The sequence below is a fragment of the Macrobrachium nipponense genome, chromosome 35 (genome assembly GCF_015104395.2).
Source record: "Macrobrachium nipponense isolate FS-2020 chromosome 35, ASM1510439v2, whole genome shotgun sequence".
NCBI lineage: Eukaryota > Metazoa > Arthropoda > Malacostraca > Decapoda > Palaemonidae > Macrobrachium > Macrobrachium nipponense.
Genome location: NC_061096.1, coordinates 48,818,720 through 48,838,719, shown reverse-complemented (window position 1 = coordinate 48,838,719; position 20,000 = coordinate 48,818,720). Strand labels below are relative to the sequence as shown.

Below are 20,000 nucleotides of genomic sequence, written 5' to 3'. Positions count from 1 at the left end.
GATACTGTGGTACAAGTATTTTCCTTATATATACCCACTTCTTAAAAGAGGTGAAATAACATCTCGCTAACACTATGATAGGTGCATTTGGCCTACAAATTAGTTTTTCTCCTTAAGAGACATGCTTGCTATTATTCTAAATATATAAATTATTATATATATATATATATATATATATATATATATATATTATATATATATATATATATATATATATATATATATATTTATACATACTGGGTAATCAGGTCAGAATTTTCCATTTAGATACATGATACAAATTTGTTCATTTTTAACATCTCCATTTGAAGATATATGGACACACACACACACACACACACACACACACACACACACATATATATATATATTATATATATATATATACTTATATATATATATATCATATATATATATATATGTATATATATTATATATATGTACTTTTTATACATGTGGGTAATCAGTTCAGAATTTTACATTTAGATATATGATGCAAATTTGTTAATTTTTGTTTTCTTGTTGTACGTTCATTTTAACATCTTCAGTTGACTAAAGGTGTAAAAAATGAACTGCTGTTCACATGTATACGAGTCACAAAACAAAATTTTTGCATATGTCCTTGTCTCGCAGTATTTTGTTCACAAATAACGAACCTTAAACACCGCTTAATAACATATTTTTAATACATTTGTAATACATTTTTATCCATTTTTTTTTTATTTTTATTCAAGCCAGATGATCTTTTCTTCCTGTACTTCCCTAAACCCGCTCTTATTTCTTCCTTTTGAACGCCATATTCTTTGGAAGCTTGGATTCCAAGTCAATGGCTCTATTGCTGGGCTTTTTCCGTATGAATAGGGTTCATCTGAATAATAATAATAATAATAATAATAACAATAATAATAATAATAATGATAATAATAATAATAATAATAATAATATAATAATAAATAATAATAAATAATAATAATAATAATAATGATATTGTACCCATAATCATAGGAACACTAGGCACGATCCCAAGATCCCTGAAAAGGAATCTAGAAAACCTAGAGGCTGAAGTAGGTCCAGGGCCCATAGTGTGATCCTAGAAACGCCGCACATAGTAAGAAAAGTGATGGACTCCAAAGGATGCAGGAATGCAACCCGGAACCCCACACTATAAATACCACCCAGTCGAATTTGGAGGACTGTGATAGAGCAAAAAAAAAAAAATAAAATAAAATAAAATAATGATAATAATAATATTAATAACCAATTCATTGGACTTCGGGAATAGGAGTCCTCTGGTTTACTAACCGCGATAGACAGAGGTCAAAGTCACTATCTTTAGGTGTTTTCTAAACCATTCGACTGTTCGATTTCTGCCGGGAACGAATTAATAATTCCCTTTTTTGGTGTAAGTTATCCCCGTGTAGAGGGAATTTAAGTGACAATGCTTAACAACAATTTTCATGCTTCGTTAATGAATTCTGTGTAATTCTTTTAAAACTAAAGAGATTATTATTATTATTATTATTATTTATTATTATTATTATTATTATTATTATTATTATTAATTATTATTATTATTATTAATTGTTTATTATTATTATTCAGAGGACAGACAAAATTTCTAACCATGTGGAACAAACCCACCACAGTGGCCACTGTCTTGAAATTCAAGCATCTACAGAATGCGAATATATATGGTATTCGTTAGGAAGGAGTAAGAGGAGGTTTATAAAGGGCAATACAGAAAGAAGAGACTTCGCTTACTAAAAAAAGGAAAAATGAATTAAAACGTTAATAAACAGATACTAAAATGTATTAAAATGCAATTGGGCGACATCCTCAGGTATCCTGTTCCACAGTCATACCATGTTAATGAATTTAGGGTCATTTGAAAGTTAAAGAATTTAACTCCCTAATGCTTCAAAATTCCCGACAAAAATGATATTATGGTTAAATCTAAAAGTAACGACAATAACCTTTTTGTTTACTAAAAAAAAAAAAAAAAAAAAAAAAAAATCTTCAAAAATCAGAGAAAGGTGATATCCAATGTCCGTTTCGAAAATGTAAAGCTATGATAACTTTACGTAGCAATGATATGAATTTAATTGTTTTGTGGCCTGTATACCATAAAGGGTTTATGTCACATATAAATCTATGAAAAAAAAGTCCTAATGCAATTCAACTTGAATTTTGATATTTTACTTGCATTTTTGTTTATTTATTGATTTGTCAATTTATATGTTTTTTCTAATAACTGATCGCTTTGTATTTCCCATTACTATTCTTTCTGTTACTTCTTTCGAATGGTCACCCTAGTCTTTGGAATATGGAAAACTTGTGTTGAGAAGCTTCAGTTGCATTAATTGCATTCATTATCTAATGATTTGGAAAACCAACAGCCTGTAAACGACAGAACGAATGTGAAGAATATAATGGATACTGCTTCAAGAAGTTCTCTGGCCATACTTGCAGTGGTATTGTCCTTGATGAGGGATGCGAAGGTTCACCACTCTGCGCCTGTTGTATCACAGGTACAGGACTGACTGTCCTTCTAGGAGGCCTTCTAGAAGGCATTCACTTTCCTTCTGTTTTGGAAAAACTTTATTTTTCGGGGGGTCAACGGTTCCTTTCAAACTTTCTTGACTTTAGACTATCACTACCTTTCACGGACTATTCAGTTTCTGTAAAGTATAATTTCTGACATATTCTGAAATGTTATCTGAGAAGTTATAATTTTTTTTAATGAAAGAAGTTTTGAAAATACCTTCCAATTCAAGTCTGTTTTCTAAACAAGCCTCCATCTTAACGTTTATCTTTCAGACACTAATGAGTGCGTCGAGTTACACGAATGCATCGAATTCGATGGATATTGCTTGAAGCATTACTTCTGGCACGGCTGCAAAGGTGTCATCGACTCGACTCTTTGCCTTGGTCCAGACTGTGGTTGTTGCCTGCCTAGTGGTAAGTAGAAGAATCCTCACAACGTAGCTGATAAGCATTTCCGATTTCTAGGATTCGAATTTTAGAACCTTATATTTTGCAGGTGTATACTCAATATTGATTCATCTATCTTGGTTTCCTTGCACATTTAGGGAGAAAAAATGGATAAAAGAGCCACGTATCTGAACTATACTGTTGGGAATTTATGGTTTGGGATAGGGTGTGCGTGATGACAAACGTTTTATGAGCAGTTTAGGTCATGGAATTAATCTACCTAAACTTCCTTAAAAATGAGAGCGGGACCTTTTATATTTGATAATCAAGATCTATTTTTCTCGAGGATTGTTTTTTTAAGCATGATATCAATTATATTCTCCATGCCGTTCAGTAAAATTATGGCTATATTCGGTAAATAATAGTATCAACTTAAGCAAAAATGAGTAATATTTTAAACTAAACTTCTAAAAAAATAGATAAATAAGCATACCCATATTTTGGAGAGACTCCGTTTGGATCTTTGCGAAGACGCAATTGACAGCAACTGTAAATATGACTGTAGATATGCATATGGAACAGGATAGGTTTCCAGTAAGTATCCTAAAGCCAGTTTAAAGTTGGATTATAGAACAACATTACGGAACGCTGGATGACATTTTTCTTAGAGTGGCCAATTTCCTTTCAAGTATGATGACGTTACTTTGCTACAAATGTAATTTAATTCTTTACTTACATTCTTATTTATTTATTTATTAGTTGTTTTATCTGTTTTTCTAATAGCTGATCTCCTCTTTCTGTGTCTCTCATTACTTTCTGTTATTTCTTTCTAATGAACATGATTTTTGTAAGCTTGAATTTCAGGTCAGTGGCCCCTGTGGTGAGCTTGTTCTATATGAATAAGGTTCGTCTTCTAATAATAATATTAATAATAATGAATAATAATAATAATAATAATAACTAATAATAATAATAAAATAATTAATAATAAATAATAATAATAATAATAATAATTAATAAAAAAATTAATTAATTATTATTAATTAATTAATAAATTAATTAATTAATAATTATTATTAATTAATTAATAATAATCATTAATTATTATTCAGAAGACGAACCTTGAAATAATATTAAGTATTATTATTATTCAGGAGATGAACCTTATTCTTATGGAACAAGGCCACCAAAAGGGCCATTGACTTGAAATTCAAGCTTCCTAAGAATATGATGCTCATTAGGAAGTAAGTAAGAAAAGTTAAAGAGAAATACAGAACGAAGAGATCGCACTTATTAAAAAGACAAAAGTAATTAATTAATGAGTGGATAAAATGAATTAAGATGCAAGGAAAATAGCATAAGAGTTTAATGCATTGTATCTTCGGCTAAACTTTTTAAATTATATAGTAATAATAATACCAATTATATACCAATAAAAGCCTCTTACTTACCTATCTAATTGGTCAACTTGACGATATCCTGGAAATTAATTATATGAATTATATACTTCAATCTTCAGAAGAGTTTACGATAATGCAAACGCTTTTGGTTTAATTAGATAAATTAGAGAACCCTATAATGTTGTGTAAGTTTCATTCCTGTGGCATTTTCAGAGTGCAGACCTTCAAAGCAGTGCAGAGAAAATGAAGGTTACTGTTTCAAAGATGGCAGCGGACATGTCTGCAATGGTTTAATCTACGAAGATGGGTGTCATGAGAAGGATTGTGCCTGTTGTATTGAAAGTAAGTGAATGTCCCTCAATTCAGACGCTTTCTCGGCAACTCGGGATCTACTGATCCCAAAAGATTAAGCGGATTCCTTGTGACACCATTCCTGATTTTCAAATCAACATAGAATGGAAATTCTCTTTTCTCCTGTGGACTATAGTGACAGAATGGGAATGCAGCATTCTGCATAGAATAGAGTAGAATATAGAATTTAGGCCAAAGGCCAAGCGCTGGGACCTTTGAGTTCCATCAGCGCTGAAACGGAAAATTAGGCTGAGAAGGTCTGCCCACACACGAACAACTTTTTATTACCAACTGTGACAACAGAAAATTCTCGCATTAAAAAATTGTCACAACAAAACGTTGTCGATTAAGTGCACCCTTCACACGAGCCCTGTGATGGCGGCAACTGTTGTCGATAGTGTCATCGTGGATACCGTGAAAGTAGCAGCTATTTGTGCACTCTTGCTGAGGAAGAGGCGCCAAAAGCGGCCAAGAAAGTAATGAGTACACTCCATTATTTGATGATTTAAAAGGGCACCCTGATAAAAAAATTTTGTTGCTTCAGGATGTTACAAGAAAGTTTTGGTCATCCATTGACAATGACTGGGCCACTAATAGCGCACAGGACACAAACATGAGGAAGTGTGGGCCATTAGAAGAAAGGCTAGCTGTAACATTATTGTAAGGATAAATAAGAGAAATGCAAGATCATATTACATGTAATTTATTGACTTCTTGATTTAGGATTCTCCTTGAAATTACACTACAAAGAAATAAAGATCATCCGTTACGTTGCCATTTCTCAGCAAAAAAGGAAAATGAATGGCCTACTTACTATACTACACATTAGTAAATGTGTAGTAGATATAACTAATACTTTGTGATTCATAAAAAAATGTGGTTCCTTATTTATTGAGCGTTATTTAAAAAAAAACTGTCAACTTCAACAAAATCAGAGAAATAATCTGATTTGGTGACAGAAAACCATTTAACTCCTTTTATATGTAAATAAAAACTAATGAATTCAGTTATAAAGGAACACTAGTTACTCGTAAAGATGATAATTATCTGACGACAGTTCAAATAGGTCAGTGTCACATGAGTTCATAAACCTCCTCCAGCAGCAGGAGGCGCTGGTGGCGCCAACCAACTGCCACAGTTGCCGACAATAATTTTGTCGGAGAAGTTCTTCCGGGCGCAACTACCTCACAATGTTTTGTTGCCGCCACAAGAAAAATTGTCCGTGTGCGGGCACCCATAGACATGTGTTTGTTCTATTGTTGACAATTTTGTTGTTGTGGCACTGGTAATAAAAAGTTGCTCGTGTGCGTGCAGCCTTATAGTTACAGGAGGAAAACCTTGCAGTTATACCATGAAACAATTGTTAGGAGAAGGTGGAAAGTCAGATGGAAGAAACAGAATATGAACGGAGGTACAGAAAAGAATGCAAGGGTTTGCAGCTACGGGCCAAAGGGACGCTACAAAGAACCTTCAGTAATGCCTACAGCGCACATCAAAGGTGCACGGACGGCATTACCCTTTTACGGAGGTGCATTGTGTAATATAATCCTTGGTAATCAGAATTCTTGATAAATCCGGCTGAAAAAAACGTATATTATGGTATTGAAATTATGGTCTGATATCCACGAAAACTCCATTTTAGCACAAGTTGAGCATATACGAGATTTAAAGTATGTGGAGATCTTGTTAAGGATGATGTTCAACTTTCAGATCCGGATGCTTGTGTCACACTACAAGCGTGCAAGAATGCTGGAAGCACTTGTAAGAAGTCAGAATTATGGTCCTCTTGCCTTGGGGCGATCGACTCGACTTCCTGCCTTGGAGATGACTGTGGCTGTTGCATGTTTGGTGGTGAGTTCTAGAATCCCCAAAAACTTAAGTGACTTTTCATCCACAGCCAAAAAATATTTAGAGATTTGGAGATGTATTCTCTGTTGATTCGGTTATCTTGCTTTCCTTGTGCATTTAGAACTTTAAAAAATTGTCTAAAATAGCCACGTATCTGAACTTGGTAAATTTCACAATAATCAGGAAATGAAGATGAATTATACATTTGAATATCTTGAAACGTTTACGATAATGCAAACGCTTATTGAATAATGAGGCAAATTAGGGAACCGTATCATAGTGTCAGATTCATTAAATCAATCAATTTTGTTGTTTTAGAATGTACGCCTTTAAGCACATGCACAGATGCTGGTGGCTATTGCTACAACACGAAAAGTGGCCATGTCTGCGAGGGTGCCGTCTACGGAGAAGGCTGCTCTGGAAATGACTGCGCCTGTTGTATTACAGGTAAATGGCTTTAAGCGACTGTACCTCTACTATGAGATTCAGGGTCTCTGTAACACGGTTTTTTGGACTTTGCTCCTTGTCAAAGCATCGGATGTAGCTGAAAGTTGACATATGTATATTTTACAACCACACACAAATTTTGTCAGCATTATCAATAACTTAAACCTGATAGTTTTAATTTTTATAGAGTAAAAATAATCTAGCCGACGCCATGGCCAATGATTACGAGCCAAGAGTCGAAAAACATTCATTACGTAAGCAAGGTAAACAAACACCTTTTGACTAAATGTTGCCCCGCCCATCCACCGGACAGAAACTCCATCGGCTCTGAAACCCAAAGACTTTATGAATGGCGGAACGATACATAGATGTGGGTTGGGTATCAGTGCTAGCGTAGTAATACTACTGTAGCCGTAGTGCCGCAACAGTATAGCAGTAATATACATGAATTAAACGTTTAGGCCAACTGCTGGGATCCTTGAGGATCATTTAGCACTTCTTACAACTACTCGAAAAATTAGTTTTTATAGCCAGAAGTTAAATTTTCAAATCCAACAATGCCCATGGTAGCCTTCAGTGTTATCCTGAATTATAACGAGGCGAAAGTGGGTGGAGCCTCATGAAGTCATCATTCTGACGATAATTATTGGTGAAGGTTTAAAGCCAATATACGGTACCGGCTATTTTTTTCAGTAAATAGGTAGATAGCCAATAAATAAAAATTGCTTGACATTGGATATAGCAGTTATCAAATCAAGCTTGTCTACTATGTTTTTGATAATTACCAACTATTCCCTACATCTTGTCAATCTGATTGTGACCTATAAAGTAGACTGTAATTTCTTTGGAAACTTATTTTGGGAGTTAGACTAATAATCGAAGTGTTTTTGTATTTATTAACATATTTTGTTGGTTTGTTCATTATGACAATTATCAGTGGAGAGGTTCCAGAGTTCATAAAGGTGTACTGCTTTGCTTGTATTTAAATTTGTATGTCATTGTTGCCAGAGGTTTAGCCTTCGTTACGTATAGCCAATCATCCATCGAGAAAGAGTGGAGAAATGCTGTCATAAGTTACGTAACGAGTGCGTTCGAAACCTTTTCTCTGAGTAAGTTGGCCCGTCTTCAAAAAAAGTCACTTTTACATTATAAGTACCAAATTTATTCAACCTACGTAGTGCAGAATACACTCAAAATTTATGTGTAGATATAATATGTATTCTGAATAAGCGTTATATTTATGAAATGCATAGATAAAAAGTTATTGCGAAAAAAACGTGTTACAGAGGCCCTGAATCTCATAGTAGGATAACAATTTCTTTACAACGTGAGAACTGCTTTTCATATTTAGGGTTCCCTTTTCAGTAACTAAAAGATCAAGTTTTTAAAGAACTTACCTTTTTTTACCGGTGAATTGTTTGTGACAACATTTCTGCACATTTTTTAAACGGCTCAATATTTTCTCTGACTTGGTTAATGCAAGCCCAGATAATTTCATTTATTGCCTTATTTAAAATATATGTAATATAAAAATGATACCATATTAATTTCAATCTTTTACTCAAGGGAAAGGTGTCTTGGTCACTTAAATTTCTTCTTTGAAATAAAAGATATTTCATAGGTCATGCTTGAGTTATGCAAATTTTACGAATCCTGCCAACATTTCCAGATCCTTCAATATGTTTGGAATTCAGTGACTGCCAGAGCGATAACGGAAAATGTATGTCAGCTAGCGAATGCATGGGTTTAGTAGACACACAAGGATGCGTTGGGATCGACTGCTCTTGTTGCAGGGGTGAGTTATGAAGTTCCAGTTGTAGCCTGAGGTCCAACAACCTAAAATAATCATCTATATACCATTTGAATATCTCCGTAAGCAAACTTCCTTATTTAAGAACTGCAATGATGTCGTCGTACACGGAACACTGTTATAGTTGCCGAAGATCTTTCGAAATAGAAATACTGGGAGGAAAATATCTTGAATTACTGCATATCAGTCTAAATGAAAATTTCTCCACCTATTTCCAGATTGTACACCAAACGCACTGTGCTCTGCCAACAGTGGACAATGCTACAATATGGATAGTGGCTTTGTCTGCAGTGGTACTGTTTATGAGGAAGGATGCGAAGAAGAAGAATGTGCCTGTTGCATTCCTGGTAGGAGAATACCTTCATAATTCCTCTTTTCCTTTCGAAATTGATTTCTCATTAGTTTTAAAGAGAGGTCTGTTGGCCAATGTAATGTTTATTACGCTCAATTTATGAAGCTTTATAATACGATATTTCATACTGTTATGTACGAAAAATATATTAAGTCCTATACTCCTATTACAACTATAATTCATAGACTGAAAATGACATATGAGATTGATTTTAAATTCCATATAAAGTAGATCAGGATCATACCATGATAATCTTTAATAAATACAATATAAAGAAAATACAATATATTACTTTATTCAAATTCTGCATTAATTTCTATAAAGGTCCCATACTACTATAGAGCTACACATATGAGTGTTAAGTATTTGTAAGTTCTGCACGTGCATGTGTGTGTGTGTGTATAATTTTTATTAAGTAAATGTAAAGAATCCTGCCAACATTTCCAGATCCTTCCGTATGTGTGGAGTTAAATGAATGTGCAGAAGATAAAGGACATTGTATGCCAACTGCTGAATGCATAGGTTTCGCAGAGACAGGCGGATGCCTTGGGACCGATTGCTCTTGTTGCAAGGGTGAGTTATGAAGTTCCAGTTTTAGCATGAGGCCCAACAACCTAAAATAATCTATATACAATTTGAATATCTCCGTAAAAAAAACTTGCCTATTTAAGAATTGCAATGATGTCATCATACATGGAACACTGTAATAGTTGCCAAAGAACTTTCGAAATAGAAATACTGGGAGGAAGCTTTCTTATTTGCTGCATATCAGTCTGAATGAAAATGTCTTCACCTGTTCTCAGATTGTACACCTAAATCAATGTGCGCCAACCACAACGGAAAATGCTACAATACGAACAGTGACTATGTCTGCAATGGTACTGTTATTGAGGACGGGTGCCGAGAAGAAGAATGTGCCTGTTGCATTGCTGGTAGGAGAATACCTTCATAATTCCTCTTTTTCTTTAGAAATGAATTTCCCGTTTGATTGATTTCTCAGTATTCTTAAAGAGAGGTCTTTTGGCCGATGTAATGTTTATTACGCTCAATTTATGTAGTTATTTTAATGCGATATCTCATACTGATATGTACGAAAAATATATTATATTCCTTTTACAACAATAAATTGTACAGGGACGAAGACGTTAAGAAGAGATGGAGAGAGAACTTGAACAACTTTTAAATACTTAAAATGAGAGGGAGGAAATGGGGGAAGCACAGAGGGTGGAGGGACCAGTAATGTAGATACAGAATACAGAAGTAAAGAGAGTATTAAGTAAAATGGATAATGGTAAAGTACCGGGACCATTGGAGTTCCAAATTGAAACGATCCAATTCCTAGTTCATAGGGTGAGAAGTGGTGGCTGTATTTATTGAAAGCTATATGGGAAGTGGAAGAAATGCCAAGGGACTGGGAAGATTCTAATAGTATATATATACAAGCAGAAGGGAGATGTTATGGATTGTTGTAAATACAGAAAAATTAACTAACAGATGATGGGTTGAAAATTTAAGAAAGGATAACGGATGAGAGATTAAGACATATTGTTAAGTTCGGGAACCAGCAGGATGGATTCATGAGAGGAACAGGGAAGGTGGATGCCATCTTCATAGTAAGACAGGTACAGGAAAAGATGGTAGAGGTAAACCGGGAATTCTATTGTGCATTGATAGACCTAGAGAAAGCATAAAATGGAATCCCAAGAGAAGTGATGTTGTGGTGTTTGAGGAAGAGGAAAGTCCCAAAAAAGTTGGTTAGGCTGGTCGAGATGATATATCAAACAACGAGCACAAAAGTAATAATAGCAGTTGGGGAAACAGAAAACTTTGAAGTTAGTGTTAGTTTACACCAGGGATCAGCATTAAGCTCATTTTTGTATGTGCTGGTCAAGCATGTGTTTAGTGAAGAGATCAGGAATGAAGAGCTGTGTTGTTGTAAACCGATGGTCCGGTGATTACTGCTGAAAATGAGGACTTACAGAGAAGGGTTGGGGAGTGTTAGGACTCTTTAGAGAGTGGTGGCTGAAAGGCGAATGTCAACAAAACAAGGGTTTCGGTAAGTAGTAGGGAAGTAGAGCCATAATAGAAATACAAGAAAAGAAGAGGCATGATTGTAAAACAGACGGAACAGTTTAAATACTTAGTATCTACTTTAAGCCAGGAGGGAGGATGTGAGGCTGCAGTTGACAGTAGGATAAAAGCTGCATGGGGGAACTGGAGAGTGGTAGCTGTAGTGGTATGTGATAAGAAAATGCCAATCAAGTTAAAAGTCAAGATCTATAGCACAGTGATAAAGCAAATGTTAATGTATGGATCGGAAACATGGGTTCTAAGAAGAAAAGAAGAATTAAAGCTCGAGAGGACAGAGATGAGAATGGGAATATCACTGCTTGAGAGATTGGAAAATTATGAAATAAGATAGGCAGGCTTAGAAAAGACTACAGAGGATGGATGACGAGGAGGGAGTGAAGAGGGCTTGAGATGAACCTGTTTGAGGAAGAGGATCGAGAGAGAGACAGAGAATTAGATGGCAAGACAAAGTGAAGGAAGATATGGAGAGAAGAGGTTGGGTGGAAGATGATACCTTTGATAGAAGGCAGTTAATGTAGGGATAACGTTGGGAAAGAAGACTGAAAATTGCATATGAGACTCATCTCAAATTACCTATTCAGCAGATGAGGATCATACCGTGATAATGTTTATTAAACGCATCATAAAAGAAAATACGACATATTACTGTATTCAAATACTGCATTGATTTCTAAGAAGGGCCCATTCACTAATATAAAAGCTACACATGAGTGTTAAGTATTTGTCAGTTTTCGTACGTGCGTGTGTGTACTGTGTTTTTACGTAAATGTAAAGAATCCTGCCAATATTTCCAGATCCTGCAGTATGTTTTGAATTAAGTGATGAATGTACAGAATATGACGGACACTGTATGCCAACTGCCGATTGCATAGGTTTCGCAGACCCAGAAGGATGCATTGGGCCCAGTTGCACTTGTTGCAGGGGTGAGTTATAAAGTTCCAGTTATAGCCTGAGGTCCAACAACCTAAATAATCATCAATATACCATTTGAATATCTCTGTAAGAAAACTTGCCTATTTAAGAATTACAATGATGCCATCAACACGGAACACTGTAATAGTGCCAAAGATCTTTCGAAATACAAATACTGGGAGGAAATATCTTATTTGCTGCATATCAGTCTGAATGAAAATTTCTTCATCTATTCTCAGATTGTACACCTAAATCACAGTGCTCTATGAACTATGGACAATGCTACAATACGAAGAGTAACTATATCTGCTATGGTATTGTTTATAAGGAAGGATGCGAAGAATCAGATTGTGCCTGTTGCATTCCTGGTAGGAGAACACCTTCATAATTCCTCTTTTTCTTTCGAAATTGATTTCTCGTTTCTTGGTTGATTTCTCATTACTTTTAAAGAGAAGTGTACTGGCTAATGTACTGTTTATTACGCTCAGTTTATGTAGTTATTTTGATGCTATACTAATATTACAACTATTATTTATAGACAGAAAATGGCATATGAGATTGATTTTAAATTCCAAATATAGCAGATCAGAATCATACCGTGACTTTTTCATAGAAGCATTATAAAGAAAATACAATATATAAGTTTATTCAAATTCAGCATTAATTTCAAAGTAGGTAATATGTAGGCTACACATATGAGTGTTAGGTATCTGTCAATTCCGCACGTGTATGTACTATGTTTTACGTAAATCCTGCCAACATTTCCAGATGCTTCAGTATGTTTTGACGTAGGTGATGAATGTGCAGCACATAACGGACACTGTATGCCAGCTGCTGAATGCATAGGTATAGTTGACACAAAAGGATGCCTTGGGACCAATTGCTCTTGTTGCAGGGGTGAGTTATGAAGTTCCAGTTGTAGCCTGAGGTCCAGCATCCTAAAATAATAATCTATATACCATTTGAATATCTCCGTAAGCAAACTTGCTTATTTAAGAACAGCAATGATGTCATCATACACGGAATACTGTAATGAAAATTTCTCCACCTATTTTCAGATTGTTCACCAAACGCACAGTGCTCTGCCAACAGTGGACTATGCTACAATATGGATAGTGGCTATGTCTGCAATGGTACTGTTTATGAGGAAGGATGCGCAGAAGCAAATTGTGCCTGTTGCATTCCTGGTAGGAAAATACCTTCATAATTCCTCTTTTCCTTTCGAAATTGATTTCTCATTAGTTTTAAAGAGAGGTCTATTGGCCAATGTAATATTTATTATGCTCAATTCATGTAGCTTTTTAATACAATATTTCATACTGTTATGTACGAAAAATATATAAAGTCCTATATTCCTGTTATAACTATTACTAGTCTAGTGAAAATGGCATATGAGATTGATTTTAAATTCCATATAAATTAGATCAGGATCATACCGTGGTAATCTTTAATAAATGTGTCATAAAGAAACTACAACATATTACTGTATTCAAAATCTGCATTGATTTCTAAGAAGGTCCCATACTACTATAAAGCTACACGTACGAGTTTTAAGTATTTGTCAGTCCTACACGTGTGTGTGTGTACTTTGTTTTACGTAAATGTAAAGAATCCTGCCAACATTTCCAGATACTTCAGCGTGTGTGGAATTAATTAGATGTGCAGAAGATAACGGACATTGTATGCCAACTGATGAATGCATAGGTGTCGCAGACACAGAAGGATGCCTTGGGACCGATTGCTCTTGTTGCAAAGGTGAGTTATGAAGTTCCAGTTATAGCCTGAGGTCCAACAACCTAAAATAATCATCTATATACCATTTGAATATCTCCGTAAGCAAACTTACTTATTTATGAACTGCAATGATGTGATCATACATGGAACACTGTCATAGTTGCCACAGATCTTTCGAAATAGAAATACTGGGAAGAAAATATCTTATTTGCTGCATATCAGTCTGAATAAAAATGTCTTCACCTATTCTCAGATTGTACACCAAACACACAGTGCTCTATGAACTATGGACAATGCTACAATACGAAAAGTGACTTTGTCTGCTATGGTACTGTTTATGAGGAAGGATGCGAAGAAGAAGATTGTGCCTGTTGCATTCCTGGTAGGAAAATACCTTCATAATTCCTCTTTTCCTTTCGAAATTGATATTGACTGCTCATTCTTTTTAAAGAGAGGTCTATTGGCCAATGTAATTTTATTACGCTCAATTTATGTAGCTAGTTTAATGCGATTTCTCATACTGCTATATACGAAAATTATATTAAGCCCTAGGCTACCCATACCCCCATTACAACAATAATTCATAGACTGAAAATGACATTTGGGATTCATTTCAAATTCCATATATGCATATGCATCATATAGAAAATACAATATATTACTGCATTCAAATTCTGCATCGATTTCTAAGAAGGTCCCATACTAATATAAAAGCTACACGAATTATTTGCCAATTTATGCACGTGTGATTTGCGGATGAGCGTGAGTGAGTGAATGAGTGTGTGTGTGTGTGTGTGTGTGTGTACTTATATGCGTGTACATGTTATTACTGGTATGCTTCTTTCAGATACTAGTGTCTGTGTTATATTAGACGCCTGTGAATCTGACTCAGGCAGCTGTTTGAAAGCTGACGACTGGAGTTACTGCAGTGGGGAAATTGACCCAGATGCTTGTCTTGGTACAGACTGCGCCTGCTGTAAGGAAGAAGGTGAGCAGGAAAAGTTCCAAACCAGGAATGAAGTGAATGTTTTTGCACGATAGACATGGGGAATGAGGTTTGAGTAATCTATGTATCAATCGTTGTATCTATCTATCTGCATTACATCATGTCATTATGTATATTGCCTGCCAAAGCTTATTACATGCTTCCCACTGACATTGTATCAGATATGGCGCACACAAATTTGTGAAAGATCATAGAACTGAAATGTTACTTTAGTTTAGCGTGGCATTTTGCTGTTAGTCTGTTTGTTTTTAATGATCATGTACATAAATGTACCAGTGTAACTAATCCTGAAAGTATTTACGTAAATATGTGCAAACTGACAGTTAAGTGTAATTGACATTACTGTAAGTATTAATCTATGTACCTTGGTTGAGAAATAAAGTCAGACTGTACTATCTTATGAACAACAACAGACAGTGACTTTGTCAACTGCCTATGCAAGGCAGAAAAAATAAACCTGCAAAAATGATGAGTACGTTCACTTACATGTCATATTTTCTGACGCAGAGTTATGCTCACAAACGAGCGTTTGCGAAGATTACTACGGTTATTGTTACAAGAAGGGTCACCACACATGCAACGGAACGGTGTATGAAGAAGGCTGCAGCCATTCCAGCTGTGCTTGTTGTATTACAGGTAAATGTTGCTCCATACTCATATATATATATATACATATATATATATATATATATATATATATATATATATATATATATATAATATATATATATATATTATATATATATATATATATATATATATATATATATATATATATATATATATATATATATATATATAGTATATATATATATATATATATATATATATATATATATATATATATATATATATATATATATATATATATATATATATATATATATATATATATATATATATATATATATATATATATATATATATATATATTTCTCTATATTCACTGAACCTATTAAGATCCCAAAAACATTATTTTTACATATAAATCATTTTTAAATCTATTGTTAGACCCCATTTCAAGGCGATTCTTTCCCATCCCAATGTAAATGTTGAAGTTGGCTGAGACAAAGAAATCTGTGTCAGCCACATGAAAGCTTGCCATTAAAAGTAAAGAATTGTTATTTTTCGATAATACAGAGAAACTTCAGTGTTCCAATTTATTTTTCATATGTGAGAAGTATAAAACTTCTTCACTGTTTTCAGATACATCCATATGCATCGAAAAGCCAGAATGTGAAGACAGTGACGGGGTTTGTATGAAGACTGGTGAAGAAAGCGAATGCTTAGGGGTCATTTATTCTGACGGATGCCTTGGTGATGACTGCTTCTGTTGCATAGGTGAGCCAAAGAGGTCTAGCTTTTAGAAAAAAAAAAAAAAAAAAACTCAAATCATTATTTATCTCCCAGCAACGAGGCATAGACTTTATAATGTTTTCTTCAAAAAAAAAAAAAAAAAAAAAAAAAAAAAAAAAAACTATTGAGATGGTTTTGTCTGTCCGTCCTCACTTTTTCTGTCCGCCCCCAGATCTTAAAACTACTGAGGCTAGAGGGCTACAAATTGATATTTTGATCATCCACCCTCTAATTATCAAACATAATAGATTTCAGTCCTCGAGCCTCAGTCATTTTTTATTTTATTTAAGGTTAAATTTAGCCCTGATAGTGAGTATGGCACCGCTATAAGTGACAACAACACAGGCCACCACCGGGCCATGGCTGGGCGTTTCATAAAGCATTATACGCCGTACTTAAAAATACTAATATTCTACTTGTTTTATGTATCGTGCATAAGTCAGTCTTTGTCTAGGCATGTCATGAAGTGTGGATAACCTCAAAATTTTTTTATCTTATGGTATTCACAGTTCGTACTTGACATTAATCTCTATCTCCAACATGCAATATAAGTAACATTATCTTTATCTCAAACACATACGTATAAGTACCTTATATCTATCTCCAACACATAAGTAAAAGTTTAAAATTGAAGATTTCCTCTTATCACGTAAGGTAGAAATTGAGTCAAAATGAAGTAAAAGTTTAAAATTGAAGATTTCCTCTAATCTCGTAAGGTAGAAATTGAGCTAAATGTGTCTGCGTATTTTGTGTCGTATATTCTTAGATTGTGTACCTGATGACCAGTGTGCTGCAAACAACGGCCAATGTTATAACGTTTACAGTAGCTTCGATTGTTATGGCACTGTTTATAGGGAAGGATGTGAAGAACCTTCTTGTGCTTGCTGCATTAATGGTATGTGACACAGTATTATTTATCATTCATTAGTTTTTTGCTGTATTTCCTGATTGCTTTTTCATTTATCACTATTTTCTCATTTGCTTTTCTTTTAATATTCAAAAACTCTGGTTTTCAGACCGAAAAGTAGTTATGCTTATCCTCCCAGTCATGTTTCAAAAAGTTCATTTAACTCCTCTTTGAGGAAGACAGAAGTTGAACAATTTCTTCCAGCAAACCAAGATTGTTATTATAACAAAAATGAAATTATGTTTTTGTTTTTAATATTTAGAATAAAGAAGTGAATTGTATTGGTGTTATGTGTAGTTCTTTATGGGGTTCCTAATTTCACTTGCATCAAATGGAAAAATTCTATAACCAATGATATTCAGATTTAAGGTCATTTACACTAATAGAAATGATAAAGGTTACTGCACTGTCAGTTGGATATATCAGTACAACCACTGATTTGCTTTTTTTTTCTTTTTTACTGCTTATATTCTTTGTTAAAGTATCCTAGACTCGGAAAAATGATGAAGGTTTCTGCATCTCCCCTTTTTTTAATTTCCGTGCATTGACTGACATAGTTTTTTCAGACACGTCTGCCTGCATTAAATTGCCTAAATGCGGAGACTCAGGGGAGTGTCTGAAACGAGAACACTGGAACAGCTGTGAAGGAGAAATTGATCTGGATGGGTGTCTTGGAGATGACTGTGCCTGTTGCAAGAAAGGTGAGTCAGAAAAGGGATTTTGACATAGGAGAAATCTATTTCTGGGCGAGGGGACCGTGTCGCTCCGTGAAATAGCACTATTTCTTAGGTAAAATATTGTTATAATACCAGAGAACTGCTAAATTGGACATGCCAGAATATTCTGGCTCGCTCACCTTTATTAAAAGGTGTCAGTATGGTTCCTGGGGCGAGTGAAAACCACTACCACGGGACCCTCTCCAATTAGCCTCTCATACATCAAAAACCCTTCAGGATAGGGGAGCCGACCTACGGCTCACTATCTGCTACCAAAAAGTTCAAAAGTTCTGGAACAGAAGTAAGAGGAGTAAAAACTTTAAAAGTTCTGGAACAAAAGTTAGAAGAGTGATAAGTTCTAAAGTTCTCGACCAAAAGTTTTGGAAGAAAAGGAAGAGTGAGCAAAAAGAAGACTAATTATTTCAAAAGTTCTAAACCAAGTTTTGGAACAAAGCTCCTGTAACAAGAGTAGGTTGAGTAAAAAGTTCAAAAGAAGTGGACCAAAAGTTTCGGAATAAAAACCTAATGTCCAGAGGAATTCCTGAGGGCATTGTGGTTATTGCAATGACATACTGGAGTAAATGTAGGTGAAAATTTAACATCAAATGAAAACTGGGGTTAATTGCAACAAAAATGTCTCCATGCATTTTCAGGCTGTTCACCGACCAGCATATGTTCTGTAGTTAACGGTTATTGCTACAGTATGGAAACGGATTACGTTTGTGAGGGTACAGTCTACAAAGAAGGATGCAATGGACGACACTGTGCTTGTTGTGTAACAGGTAAGTGACTCTAGCATCACATTATATCAATCATAATCTCTAATTGAAAACTTCTCATTTTATAGAAGGATTTTTCCCCAAAAATATTTTTCTGAAGATCAAGTTCCATCAACGCTATAATTCATATGATGAATAAATTCCAGACTTAATCATCAGACTGTATTTCAAAGCAAGGATTTCGCCTGTAAGGGAAGGTATAAGGCTTTTCTGTATTTACTTCTATAAGCTCACGTTTGATAAGGTTATCGATATAAGTAAATATTTCTTAATAACAAATAAGCCCAAGGAATACATTATATCCACACCTATGATCTCCACATTTGACAGATTAGATTTTGCAAAAGCTTTCTCCTGTGAGTCAACATTATGATACCTGTTCAACTTTTTTTCAGATACTTCAGTATGCATTGAGAAACCTGAATGCAAAATGAATAACGGTGAATGTATGAAATCTGATGAATGCACAGGTGAAGTAGACCTGTCTGGATGCCTTGGGGAAGACTGCATCTGTTGCAAACGTGAGTCACAAAACACCTGAACAATGGTGACTCGAAATAAGTTATAGATTATTCGATCATTATTAAAGTTTAACCTATTGTGGGATATATGCTGGTCAGTAATTATTCAGTGTACTTTAACTTAATTGTTATCATATGTAGTTATATGGTGTTAACTCTTCGATTCCTAAATACTTCTTATATATATTATATATATATATATATATATATATATATATATATATATATATATATATATATATATATATATATATATACTATATAAAAGTCATATCACATTTCCGTGATTCATATACATATATCGAGCTACAATGTCCTTTAATATCTAATTCGCTCTACCTCAGAATTAATATATTTTCATATATGCTTAAACCTGAAGGGAATATATTTTTTTTTTTTCTCGATAATAGACTTGCCTGGACCCGGGGCGCGAACCCACGGAGCCTTTCAAATCCAGGAACGTCAGTGAAGCTTTTCTTTTACCTACTACACCACCGCAAGAGCCTCTTGCGGTGGTGTAGTAGGTAATACTTCACTGACGTTCCTGGATTTGAAAGGCTCCGTGGGTTTGCGCCTCGGTCCAGGCAAGTCTATTATCGAGAAATAAATTCCCCTTCTGGTTAAGCATATATGAAAATATATTCCGCAGGTAGGAGCGAATTAGATATTAAAGGACATTGTAGTTCGATATATATATATATATATATATATATATATATATATATATATATATATATATATATATATATATATATATATATATGCCACATAATTATCTTATATATAATACTTAGGACTATTCACCTCTGAAAAAAAAAACTATAGAAAAACGAATATGT

At 34.4% G+C, this 20,000-nt stretch overlaps 2 protein-coding genes across 2 annotated transcripts in view; both read left to right on the top strand.

Moving 5' to 3' along the window:
* Positions 1-12,530, top strand: part of LOC135208335 (neurogenic locus notch homolog protein 2-like) — a 29,276-nt gene extending 16,746 nt beyond the window's left edge. The window contains exons 4-13 of the mRNA XM_064240438.1: positions 2,397-2,528; positions 2,818-2,958; positions 4,545-4,673; positions 6,393-6,533; positions 6,849-6,977; positions 9,006-9,134; positions 9,587-9,712; positions 9,943-10,071; positions 12,025-12,153; positions 12,382-12,530. Coding sequence (XP_064096508.1) covers positions 2,397-2,528; positions 2,818-2,958; positions 4,545-4,673; positions 6,393-6,533; positions 6,849-6,977; positions 9,006-9,134; positions 9,587-9,712; positions 9,943-10,071; positions 12,025-12,153; positions 12,382-12,530 — 1,334 coding nt within the window. The remainder of the gene's footprint in view (positions 1-2,396; positions 2,529-2,817; positions 2,959-4,544; positions 4,674-6,392; positions 6,534-6,848; positions 6,978-9,005; positions 9,135-9,586; positions 9,713-9,942; positions 10,072-12,024; positions 12,154-12,381) is intronic.
* Positions 12,531-14,155: 1,625 nt separating this feature from the next.
* LOC135208334 (protein psiO-like) overlaps positions 14,156-20,000 on the top strand; it is a 6,901-nt gene continuing 1,056 nt past the window's right edge. The window contains exons 1-8 of the mRNA XM_064240437.1: positions 14,156-14,258; positions 14,724-14,864; positions 15,390-15,518; positions 16,089-16,223; positions 17,005-17,133; positions 17,712-17,846; positions 18,515-18,643; positions 19,036-19,161. Coding sequence (XP_064096507.1) covers positions 14,156-14,258; positions 14,724-14,864; positions 15,390-15,518; positions 16,089-16,223; positions 17,005-17,133; positions 17,712-17,846; positions 18,515-18,643; positions 19,036-19,161 — 1,027 coding nt within the window. The remainder of the gene's footprint in view (positions 14,259-14,723; positions 14,865-15,389; positions 15,519-16,088; positions 16,224-17,004; positions 17,134-17,711; positions 17,847-18,514; positions 18,644-19,035; positions 19,162-20,000) is intronic.